Consider the following 12,170-nt stretch of genomic DNA (forward strand, 5'->3'; position numbering starts at 1 on the left):
TTTTTTTTTTTTTAATTTTTTTATTAGTTGGAGGCTAATTACTTCACAACATTTCAGTGGGTTTTGTCATACATTGATATGAATCAGCCATAGATTTACACTTATTCCCCATCCCGATCCCCCCTCCCATCTCCCTCTCCACCCGATTCCTCTGGGTCTTCCCAGTGCACCAGGCCGGAGCACTTGTCTCATGCATCCCACCTGGGCTGTGTTTCATAAACAGTGTGTATTCAGTGCATGTTGGGTAAATTGAATTGATTTGATTCACGACTCTCTAGCTAAGAATCCAATTAAACTTGTGCAAGTAAATATCATCATTCCAAACTCTCCTAGAGAGAAGGCAGGGGGGCATTAGCTATATGGGTGGAATTATGGAATTTTAAAGGATTGCATGTGTATTGGGGACTTTTCTGAGGTGTAGTGATGAGCAATAATGATGGAAATCTAAATCTCAAGATGACTTTGAGTTTATGGCTTAATTTTACATGGTAAGGGTTAAAGTTATACTTTTATACAGACTTAGATCCACAAATTAAAGCACTTGTAAACAGACATATCAATTCTCTCTTAAACCTGTCTTTACCTATCTCTTTTTCAGTAGAAGAGGAATAAGCAATTCTGACCTCAAGGGACTAAGTGTAGAGCAGTATGACAGGAGGAATGAGCAATAATGGTACTTTGTTCATGAAGAGGTACTTGGGACTCACAGAAACATAGTTAAAATTATCCACTTGCATTTTGTTTATATGAACATATGAAGGTCAAAGTGAAATGCAAGAAAAGCTCTATAAAAAAACAAGACATGGAGGTTGACAATGTACAAAAGGCAAATATTGGCATTTTGATGTTTTTAATGAGTTCAATTTATTAAATTCTGCCTTTTCTTGAAGTCAAAAATGCATCTGGAATTTGGAGTCAAATGACTATTTTATCTCTATCATTACACAGCTGTGTGATTCTGGCCAAGTCATTTATTTTTTTAAAGCTCAAACTATTGGGTGTAAGATAGGCTCAAGGGAGTATTATACAACATGGGAAATTCAGTCAATATTTTGTAATAACTGTAAATAGAATGTAACCTTTCAATTTGTATGAAAATTGCTTTCCCGGTGGCTCAGTGGGTAAAAAGTGTCTACAATGCAGGAGACACAGGAGACAGTTTCAATTCCTGGGCCGGGAAGATCCTTTGGAGAAGGAAATGGTAACCTACTCCAATATTCTTACCTGGAAAATCCCAAGGACAGAGGAACCTGGCAGGTTACAGTCCAAAGGGTCACAAAGAGTCGGACACAACTGAGCATGAGCACTGGAAAAATATAGGGAATAACAAGTAAAATCCCTCTCAGTTTCTCTGGCTTGTTAGAAACCCTCAGTCTAATAGTATTATTTTATGTAAAGTGTGGAAAATGATAATAATTTTACTAGTCTTGCCTAATAAGGATAAACATATTTTATTAGCTTTGCCTAATAAGGATAAACATATGCACACATATGCAACAGATACACACACACACATACACACACAGATATGCACACATACACACAGATGATTTCAAAGCCACTGAATTTAGAGGACTCAACACTTATTTTAGTCTTTGTAAGGAGATGAGTCACATGAGAGACAAATTTTCAATAAAGCTGGGATTATGAAAAATAAAATGTTATTCTAGTCTTATTATCAACTAGATAAAACCCTAGGGAAGAGCAAATTAAAAAGAGATATCTTAAATTAGAAGTGCCTAGTAAAATGAGCTCTTCTGAAGCAAATTGTTATATCATGGAGCAGGTTGATTTCAGTGTTTCCCACCACACTGATGGCACATCTAAAGGTCAGAGACTGTGGGTAACTCTCAGTCTTGCAGACCATCCCCCTGGCTACCCACATGCATCTTATATTGACACTTTCACCTCCTAAGCGCCTTGAGCTGCTACAGCCTTGGAGATTTCCACTGGGGGTATCGATGCAGCTCAGATACAGCTGTATAGACACAGCTCAGCACTGACTCAGCAGTATTGAGCCTGCCTGACAGACAATGATGTTGGGACTCTGGAAACAAGGAAGTCAAGGTGGGTACCCTTTCTCTGGTTTGTGCCTTCTGCATTTGTTGCAGGAGTAGGGAGTGTGGATGGAGGGGGGAGTCAGATTTTCACACTGCAAAGTATTATAGAAAAATAGGAAGAATATCATGGCTGGTGGGATTTTTCAATCATTCTGTCTTCAAATAAAATCATGTCAGATCTTCTGGATACTCAGCAGTATAGGCAGAAGCTGTTAACCAATATAGAGGCTAAGGAAAGAGAGGTAAAGCTTGTGGTGTTAGATGTGGGCAGTTTATGTATGCATGTATGTATGTATGTATGTATGTATGTATGTATGTATGTATCTCTCATCTATCCATCCAATGGGCCCAGTTCTCAGTGAGTTCATAACGTTATATAGGAGTAACAAAGTAAGATTAAAAATAGAAATGAAGCAATTGTTTTTATAGCCATGTGTTATGAAAGTTATAAAATATGGAAAGTTATTAGTGTTGTGAGTGTCAGGAAAGAGTTCTGAGAAGATGGGGCACTTGACATGAGGCTTGAGTAGGAACTGGCCAGTCAGATAGGGGATTGGGACAACAAGTCTTTGCATGCATTTATTACCACCACCTCACAGTGGAAAAGGACTGGAAAAGGTCGGTGTTCATTCCAACCCCATAGAAAGGCAATGCTAAAGAATGCTCAAACTACCACACAATTGCCCTCATCTCACACACTAGTAAAGTAATGATCAAAATTCTCCAAGCCAGGCTTCAACAGTATATGAACCATGAACTTCCAGATGTTCAAGCTGGATTTAGAAAAGGCAGAGGAACCAGAGATCAAATTGCCAGCATCTGTTGGATTATCAAAAAAGCAAGACGTTCCAAAAAACCATCTATTTCTGCTTCATTGACTATGCCAAAGTCTTTGACTTGTGGATCACCACAAACTGTGGAAAATTCTGAAAGAGATGGCAATACCAGACCAACTGACCTGTCTCTTGAGAAATCTGTTTGCAGGTCAAGAAGCAACAGTTAGAATTGGACATGGAACAGCAGACTGGTTCCAAATAGAAAAAGGAGTATGTCAAAGCTGTATATTGTCACCCTGCTTATTTAACTTATATGCAGAGTACATCATGAGAAACGCTGGGCTGGAAGAACCACAAGCTGGAATCAAGATTGCCAGGAGAAATATCAATAACCTCAGATATGCAGATGACACCACCCTTTCGGCAGAAAGTGAAGAGGAACTCAAAAGCCTCATAATGAAAGTGAAAGAGGAGAGTGAAAAAGTTGGCTTCAAGCTCAACATTCAGAAAACTAAGATCATGGCATCTGGACCACCACTTCATGGCAAATAGGTGAGGAAACAGTGGAAACAGTGTTGGACTTTATTTTTTGGGACTCCAAAATCACTGCAGATGGTGATTGCAGGCATGAAATTAAAAGATGCTTACCTCTTGGAAGAAAAGTTATGGCCAACCTAGACAACATATTAAAAAGCAGAGACATTACTTTGCCAAAAAAGGTTCATCTAGTCAAGGCTATGGTTTCTCCAGTGGTCATGTATGGATGTGAGAGTTGCACTATGAAGAAAGCTGAGTGCTGAAGAATTGATGCTTTTGAACTGTGGTGTTGGAAAAAGACTCTTGAGAGTCCCTTTGACTTCAAGGAGATCGAACCAGTCCATCCTAATGGAGATCAATCCTGACTATTCATTGGAAGGACTGATGTTGAAGCTGAAACTCCAATACTTTGGCCACCTGATGCGAAGAACCGACCCCTTGGAAAAGTCCCTGATGCTGGGAAAGATTGAAGGTGGGAGGAGAAGGGGATGACAGAGGATGAGATGGTTGGATGGCATCAGCGACTCAATAGACATGAGTTTGAGCAAGCTCTGGGAGTTGGTGATGGACACGGAGTCCTGGTATGCTGTGGTCCATGTAGTTGCAAAGAATCTGACATGACTGAGTGACTGAACTGAACTGAACTGATTACCACCAGTGGAGGTGTGTAATCACTAAGCAGACTTAGAGGGGAACTCTCAGACTTTCCTTTTTCTCTTCAGATTATTTAGAGCACAGCCCATACCTCTTCCATAAGCAGGAGAGGGCCTGGTCAGGAGGAGCATATGGCAGTGAGCTCACTAGCAGAAGACTACAAAAACTTGGCTCTGACATTCAAGATAGTGACTTAATCATTCTGAGCCTCAGCTTATACCTCCAAACACTTGTTTGTCAAGTACCCACTCTATTTATTTTAAGAGGGTGTGAAAATGTTTTGAGATAATGTGTATAAAGACATTTTACAACATGCAATAGAGATGAACTGATTAGAAGGAATCTTTTCAGTATTTAATGAGAGTGTAGGCTAGGAGATTTGGGGGATTGGAAGATAGAAAAAAATATACCCTACGGAGGAAATCTATGAAATTAAGTGAAGTGAAAGTTATTCAGTTGTGTCTGACTCTTTGCGACCCCTTGGACTGTAGCCTGCCAGGCTCCTCTGTCCATGGAATACTCCAGGCAAGAATACTGGAGTGGGTAACCATTCCATTCTTCAGGGGTTCTTCCCAACCTAGGGATCAAATCCGATTTCCCGCATTGCATGCAGATTCTTTACCATTTGAACCACCAGGAAAGCCCATATATAGTCATAATTAAGGAAATCTTTAGAACATAGTTCACATGGATATTTAAAACCTACTGTTTAATAAGTCTTTGATCTTGACTAAAATGTCTTAGTGCAAGATGATACTTAATTCAAGTTATCAAAATAAACAGTCCTAGAAATAAAATATTTTTCTACTATGGACTGATCTTTTTACTCCTGTGGAGTTTCAAAAGTATTGATATCAAATTTTTGCATAAACATGTTCCTAAGACATATGCTTTAAAAATATAACATAAAGTTATTCTTTAATTTCTGAACATGAAAATATGCATGATTCCATGCCCATTATGTTGACATAATGTTGACACTGTATTTTGGGTAATAAATTGCTATACAAAATGGCTCGGTCAGAGTGCAAAAAGGACAGTAAGAAGGTAATTTATATTCTGAGGGGTTTTGCTTCCTCATCATAAAAGCTTTTTTAATTAGGGTATACATATGTGTTATGCCATAGAATGACTTCCTTTACATTAGAAAGCTATTACATTCAGCTTTACGTTACAAAGCCATTAAATTCAGGTTAAATCAGGATTTCGGTACCAATAAATATGGGTATTTTAAAGCTATTATTAGACAAGAATTTAAAACTATGGAATAAGAAAAATGAGATTTTATACATTTAATTTTTATTGGAGTATAGTTGACTTACAATGTTGTGCTAGTTTTCTGCTACACAGCAAAGTGAATCAGCTATATGTATACCTGTATCCACTCCTTTGTTAGATTCTATTCCTGTATAGGTCATTACAGAATATTGGGTAGAGCTCCCTGTGCCATACAGTAGATTTTTATTAGTTATCTATTTTATATATAGTAGTGTGAATATGTCATTCTCAACCTCCCAGCTTATCCCCCTCTGTTCTCCCTTTTCCCCCCACCCCTTGGCAACCATGTTTGTTTTCTACTTCTGTGACTCTATTTCTGTTTTATAAATAGGTTCATTAGTACTATTAGTTTTAGATTCCATAGAAATCTGAAAAAAGGATATCATATATTTGTCTTTCCCTGTCTGATTTACTTCATTCAGTATGAGAATTTCTAGGTCCACCTCAATACTGCAAAAAAAACAAAAAACAAAGCAAAATTATTTAAAATTAAAATTTATGTTTGGATTCTGCAAAGTACATACTTAAATAACATGGATTAAAATAATAATCACAAAATAAATATATATAGCCAAGAGGGGAAAAAAAAAAAGGAAAGTGAGATAAAGGGAATAGCATTTATTGAGTAAAATTCCTAACTGGAACACTAAATCTGTATGAAACATAAGGAAAACAATTATGTAAAAATAGTTAGGCCTCATTTTAGGAAAAAGAAATTTGTATTCAGGCAATTGAAGCATATAATCAAATGTCTTGTAGAGTATACATGGCTCTCCAATGTTTGAATATATGTTTGATTTGATTCACCCATTTTTATGGAAGAATATAGAGTCCACATTATGTATCAGGGACTATCCTCAGAGCTGGTTATTCGAGGATGCACAGAATGGCAGTTGTCTTTACTGTTTTAAACCAGTATCCAGAGATCTGAATGGAAAGGTGTTAGAAATGATGCAATAAAGATAAAAGAGCTTTTCAATAATCCAGGGATATTGACCAGACAGGGTGTGTTGGCTGTGTCATTGAAAAGTAAAGTGTCTGTACCAGAGAATTTGTCAAGTAGAATTTATAGTTTTGCATTTCAAGGCGGACAGAAAAGGTAAGAAACTGAAGGATAAGAAAAATGGAATGGGAATATATGTTCTTTATGTTTACGGTTAGGGATGAAACATAGCAGAGTGTTAAGATTAGACCAGTGACCAATATCAGAAAAATCGGTAGAATGATTTCTCAACTGAAGGAAAAATGTCTGATAATGAAACTTCTCAAAAATTGAAGTTGGCAGCCTTGTGAAAATCCCTGTTAAAGGCATTCAATGAAGTACTCAATCACCACTCATTCCTTTGTTGTTGAAATTCAAGTATATCCAGTGAAAAGAATGATCTTCTTGACTTTATACTCCCTTCCATTTTGGATTTCATGGCTGTTACAGTGAAAAATAATCTAAGTTTTGGAGTCTACTAGATTCAAAAAAGTTGATTTAAATAAAATCTAGAAACTAAGATAAGCAAACAAAAACAAACAAACAAAGCAACACAGTTTTTTTTGGACTGAATGTTTGGTCATGAAAGTTTGAAAGTTTGGTATGAAGTTACATTTCAATTAGTAAGGCAAGACCTAGGTTCAATAAACTTTGACAAGTGCTCCGACATGTGTCTGTACATAGGAGCCAAGAGCAGTGGTGGCGGCTTAGTTGCTAGGTCATGTCAGACTCTTTGAACCCCATTGACTATATAGCCCACCAGGCTCCTCTGTCCTTGGGATTTCCCAGGCAAGAACACTGGAGGGGGTTGCCATTTCCTCCTCCAGGGGATCTTCAAGACCCAGGGATTAAACCTACATCTCTTGCATTGCAGGCAGATTCTTTCGTGAGCCACCAGGGAAGCCCCAGAAGCCAAGAGGAGGATGATCCAGTTCAGACAATAACATGGAGGAAAGGCATCTCACAGGAGCTGATTACAGAACTGAGTTTTGATGTACAAATAGTTTCTTTAAGCCTAGAAATTTGGTGGCAAGAAAAATGTTAATGCAGAAGAAATGATACTAATTTTCCTCTTTTACATGTCAAAAAGGTAAGTGTGTTAGAGAGGATTATTTAGAAGAAAGGAGACATATATTTCAAAGTCACAATGAACATTTTTATAGGAGGTTGAAAACTTCTGATTAATGTACATATGAATAAGGATAAAATTGAGTTTTGTGGTACTTGATGTCATGAGTGTATTAGGACCTGAAGATGGCCTTTTGCTGTAAGTATCAAAGTGACCTACTTACCTTTAGCATTTGAACTAAATGTGTAAGGAACAGTAGTGATAGAAGAAGGAAAGAATGATTGAATGAGGGGAATGGACTAACATCTCATAACACAAAACTCTGATAAGGCTGTATGTGAAAAAATTAGTTTCTGGTCTAACTGAGGTCTTCTGATTCTTCAGCCAAATAAAGTTGGTTAAATTGTTAAAGTCTCCTCAATGGTGATACTCAGGTAGCTACAAAAGAGAGAGAGAAAAAGAGGGCTGCCCCACTTGAACAGGACCTTCCATTGCCTGGTGCATGGAAGAAGAAACTATAAGAAAAAACACATATAGTATACTGTCTCCACAACTGTAAGTATTCACTCTTCCAGGGAATGGACTTCATTTTGAATTATCAGATACTGATCAGATTCTTAGGATTTGAGGAGATTTGGACAAGGCAGGAGTAAGGAGTGCAGAAAAGTAGGAGAAAACGGACAGGAAGTTGCAATGATTCAGGAAAGGAGACAGGAATATTCCTTTTCCTGTGGTCAGAAGCAGGTATTTTGGGAAAATGAGAGAGAAAAGGAGGCAAAATTATCTGACATTCCCCAACAAGCTTGTCTTATAAGATATGTCAAATGATGGGAGGTTTTGAAAATGACCAGCTTTGGGTCACAAGATTCTCCTAAGACAGTTTGTCAGCAGAACAAATTAAAGTGAAGCTCTTAAAACAAACCAGGAGTCTCCAAAATAATGAACTATTTTAAGCAAACATTATTGACTGTCAGTGGCGACGTGACTGGCTCATAATGTTGCTTCCATATTTGTTGTCTATGTCAGGGAATGAATGGTATGCTCTGCCAATTACTGACAGTATATAAAGGTCCACGGGAAGGAGAAGACACACACTTCAGAAACATCCTCTCACAGTCCACCTGAATCCTCTTCCCTTGACAACATGTGTTGTAACTACTATGGCAACTCCTGTGGCTATGGCTGTGGAAACAGCTATAGCTGTGGACTCAGCCCCTACTATGGCTGTGGATATGGAGCTAGATATGGCTGTGGATACGGCTCAGGATACGGCTGTGGCTATGGAACAGGATACGGCTGTGGATTTAGCCCCTATTATGGCTGTGGTTATGGAACCAGATATGGCTGTGGATATGGCTCTGGCTCTAGCAGCTACTGGCCAGTTTGCTACAGGAGATATTATTCTTCTTGCTGCTAGAACATCACCATCTTAGCCTAATTTGCTTCTGAAATGAGGAATCTAAAGATAATACTGCTTCGAGGATCTGTACCCATGATTTGCACTTGCAAGAAATTGCATTTCTGACAGAGGCTTTGACCTCCGACTACCCATTTTTCGATTGACGTCCTTGAGGTCTGAAGTTCAGTGGTGATATCATCTGACTCTTCCAAATGTTAGCCTCTACTACCTTAATCTCTGAGTCTCTGTTATGACTGTGTTAATGACCCTAATATTCTATAGCATGGATAACCCCTCATTCTCAATAAAAATGGCTCATTGCTTCTAACAAATCTCTGTGTACTGCTTATGAATTAGTCTTTCTTGAGGTGCTATGGCCTCTTTCGAAGACTAGGCTAACAGAGTGCTTGAACCTTGAGTTCTTTGATGTAATACAAGCATTTCTTCTCGTATTTGCACAAAAAATAATACCTTCTCCAACTATTTCTTGTATCTCATATGCTCAGGCACTCACATACCCAGGCACAAATCTCACAGTACTTGAGAACCGAGCTTTGCAAATCTCATCATGTCGAGAACGGAGTGGAGGCAGAATGACACATTCAAGTGGCCATGACAAAGTCCAGGTAGAGGAGAGATGACCTGACTTCCTGATGGAATAATGGGATAGAAGGATACTTCCCAGAAGTAATGAGAAATTGGGAGCAGTGTTGGGTGTTAGGCACTTGAGAATAAAGAACTAAGGAATGTATATTCTTTGCAGGCAAAGATGGAGAAACGCTATACAGTCATCAAAAATAAGACTTGGAGCTGACTGTGGCTCAGATCATGAACTCCTCTATTGCTAAATTCAGATTTCAGTTGAAGAAAGTGGGGAAAACCACTAAACCATTCAGGTATGACCTAAATCAAATCCCTTACAAATATACAGTGAATGTGAGACATAGATTTAAAGGACTAGATCTGATGGCCAGAGTGCCTGATGAACTATGGATGGACTTTGTGACATTGTACAGGAGACAGGAATCAAGATCATCCCCAAGAAAAAGAGATGCAAAAAAGTAAAATGGCTGTCTGAGGAGGCCTTACAAATAGCTGTGTAAAGAAGAGAAGTGAAAAGCAAAGGAGAAAAGGAAAGATAAACCCATTTGAATGCAGAGTTCCAAAGAATAGCAAGGAGAGATAAGAAAGTCTTCTTCAGTGATCAGTGCAAAGAAATAGAGGAAAACAATAGAATGGGAAAGACTAGAGATCTCTTCAAGAAAATTAGAGATACTAAGGGACTATTTCATGCAAGTTGGGCTCAATAAAGGATAGAAATGGTATGGAGCTAACAGAAGCAGAAGATATTAAGAAGAGGTGGGAAGAATACAAAAAAGATCTTCATGACCCAGATAATCACGATAATGTGATCACTCACCTAGAGCCACACACCTTGGAATGTGAAGTCAAGTGGGCCTTAGAAAGCATCACTACAAACAAAGCTAGCAGAGGTGATGGAATTCCAGTTGAGCTATTTCAAATCCTGAAACATGATTCTGTGAAGGTGCTGCACTCAATATGCCAGCAAATTTGGAAAACTCAGTAGTGGCCACAGAACTGCAAAAGGTCAGTTTTCATGACAATCCTAAAGAAAGGCAATGCCAAAGAATGCTCAAACAACTGCACAACTGCACTCATCTCACATGCTAGTAAAGTAATGCTCAAAATTCTCCAAGCCAAGTTTCAGCAATATGCAAACCGTGAACGTCCAGATGTTCAAGCTGGATTTAGAAAAGACAGAGGAACCTGAGATGAAATTGCCAACATCTGCTGGATCATCAAAAAAGCAAAAGAGTTCCAGAAAAACATCTACTTCTGCTTTACTGACTATGCCATAGCCATCGACTGTGGAAATTTCTGAAAGAAATTATAATAAACTGTGGAAAATTCTGAAAAAGATGGGAATACCAGGCCACCTGACCTGCCCTTTGAGAAACCTGTATGCAGGTCAGAAAGCAACAGTTAGAACTGGACATGGAACAACAGACTGGTTCCAAATAGGGAAATGAGTACATCAAGGCTGTATATTGTCACTCTGCTTATTTAACTTCTATGCAGAGTACATCATGAGAAATGCTGCGCTGGAAGAAGCACAAGCTGGAATCAAGATTGCCGGGAGAAATATTAATAACCTCAGATATGCAGATGACACCACCCATATGGCAGAAAGTGAAGAAGAACTAAAGAGCCTCCTGATGAAAGTGAAAGAGAAGAGTGAAAAAGTTGGCTTAAAGCTCAACATTCAGAAAACTAAGATCATGGCATCTGGTCCCATCACTTTACGGCAAATAGATGGGGAAACAGTAGAAGCAGTGGCTGACTTTATTTTTCTGGGCTCCAAAATCACTGCAGATGGTGATTGCAGCCATGAAATTAAAAGATGTTTACTCCTTGGAAGGAAAGTTATGAACAACCTAGACAGCATATTAAAAAGGAGACACATTACTTTGCCAACAAAAGTCTGTCCAGTCAAGGCTATGGTTTTTCCAGTGTTCATGTATGGATGTGAGATTTGGACTATGAAGAAAGCTGAGTGCAGAAGAATTGATGCTTTTGAACTGTGATTTTGAAGAAGACTCTTGAGAGTCTCTGAAGCTGAAACTCCAATACTTTGGCCACCTGATGAGAAGAGCTGACTCATTTGAAAAGATCCTGATGCTGGGAAAATTGAGGGCAGGAGGAAAGGGGATGGGAGAGGATGAGATGGTTGGATGGCATCACCAACTCAATGGACATGAGTTTGGGTAAGCTCCGGGAATTGGTGGTGGACAGGGAGACCTGGCATGGAAGATGCCTGGTTCATGGGGTTGCAGAGTTGGAAACGATCAAGTGACTGAACTGAACTGAACTGAATCATTTCATCTCTACTGCATGTTGTAAAATGTCTTTATATACATTATCTCAATTCATTTTTACATCCTCTTAGAATAAATAGAGTGGGTACTTGACAAACAAGTGTTGGGAGAAAGAAGCTGAGGCTCAGAGTGATTAAGTCACTATCTTGAAATCACACAGCAGTTGAGTGTCAGAGCCAAGTTTTCATAGTCTTCTGCTAGTGAGCTCACTGCCACGTGGTCCTGCTGGCCAGGCCGTCCCACTCCTGCTTATGGAAGTAGTATGCGCTGTGCTCTAAATAATCTTAAGAGAATAAGGAAAGCCTGAGAGTTCCTCTTTAAGTCTGATTAATGATTACACACCTCCACTGGTGGTAACAAATGCACTTGTTGTCCCAATCCCCTATCTGATTGGCCAGTTCCTACTCAAGCCTCAAGTCAAGTGCCCCATCTTCTCAGAACTCTTTCCTGACACTCACAACACTAATAACCTTCCATATTTTATAGCGTTCAAAACACATGGCTAAAAAAAAAAATTA

General features: G+C 38.8%; 1 protein-coding gene across 1 annotated transcript; it reads left to right on the forward strand.

Annotated features, from left to right (window-relative positions):
* The first annotated feature begins 8,469 nt into the window (after positions 1 to 8,469).
* On the forward strand, positions 8,470 to 9,083 carry LOC122428969 (keratin-associated protein 21-1). Its single transcript, XM_043449150.1, has one exon. The coding sequence runs from the start codon at positions 8,501 to 8,503 to the stop codon at positions 8,771 to 8,773; it is 273 nt and encodes a 90-aa protein (XP_043305085.1). The 5' UTR covers positions 8,470 to 8,500; the 3' UTR covers positions 8,774 to 9,083.
* The last annotated feature ends 3,087 nt before the right edge of the window (positions 9,084 to 12,170 follow it).

Source organism: Cervus canadensis, chromosome 27, assembly GCF_019320065.1.
Source record: "Cervus canadensis isolate Bull #8, Minnesota chromosome 27, ASM1932006v1, whole genome shotgun sequence".
In the NCBI taxonomy this organism is placed as follows: domain Eukaryota; kingdom Metazoa; phylum Chordata; class Mammalia; order Artiodactyla; family Cervidae; genus Cervus; species Cervus canadensis.

Bases quoted from the DNA above. Each gene is read 5' to 3' on its own strand.
- LOC122428969 (XM_043449150.1), top strand. From the start codon at position 8,501: ATGTGTTGTAACTACTATGGCAACTCCTGTGGCTATGGCTGTGGAAAC.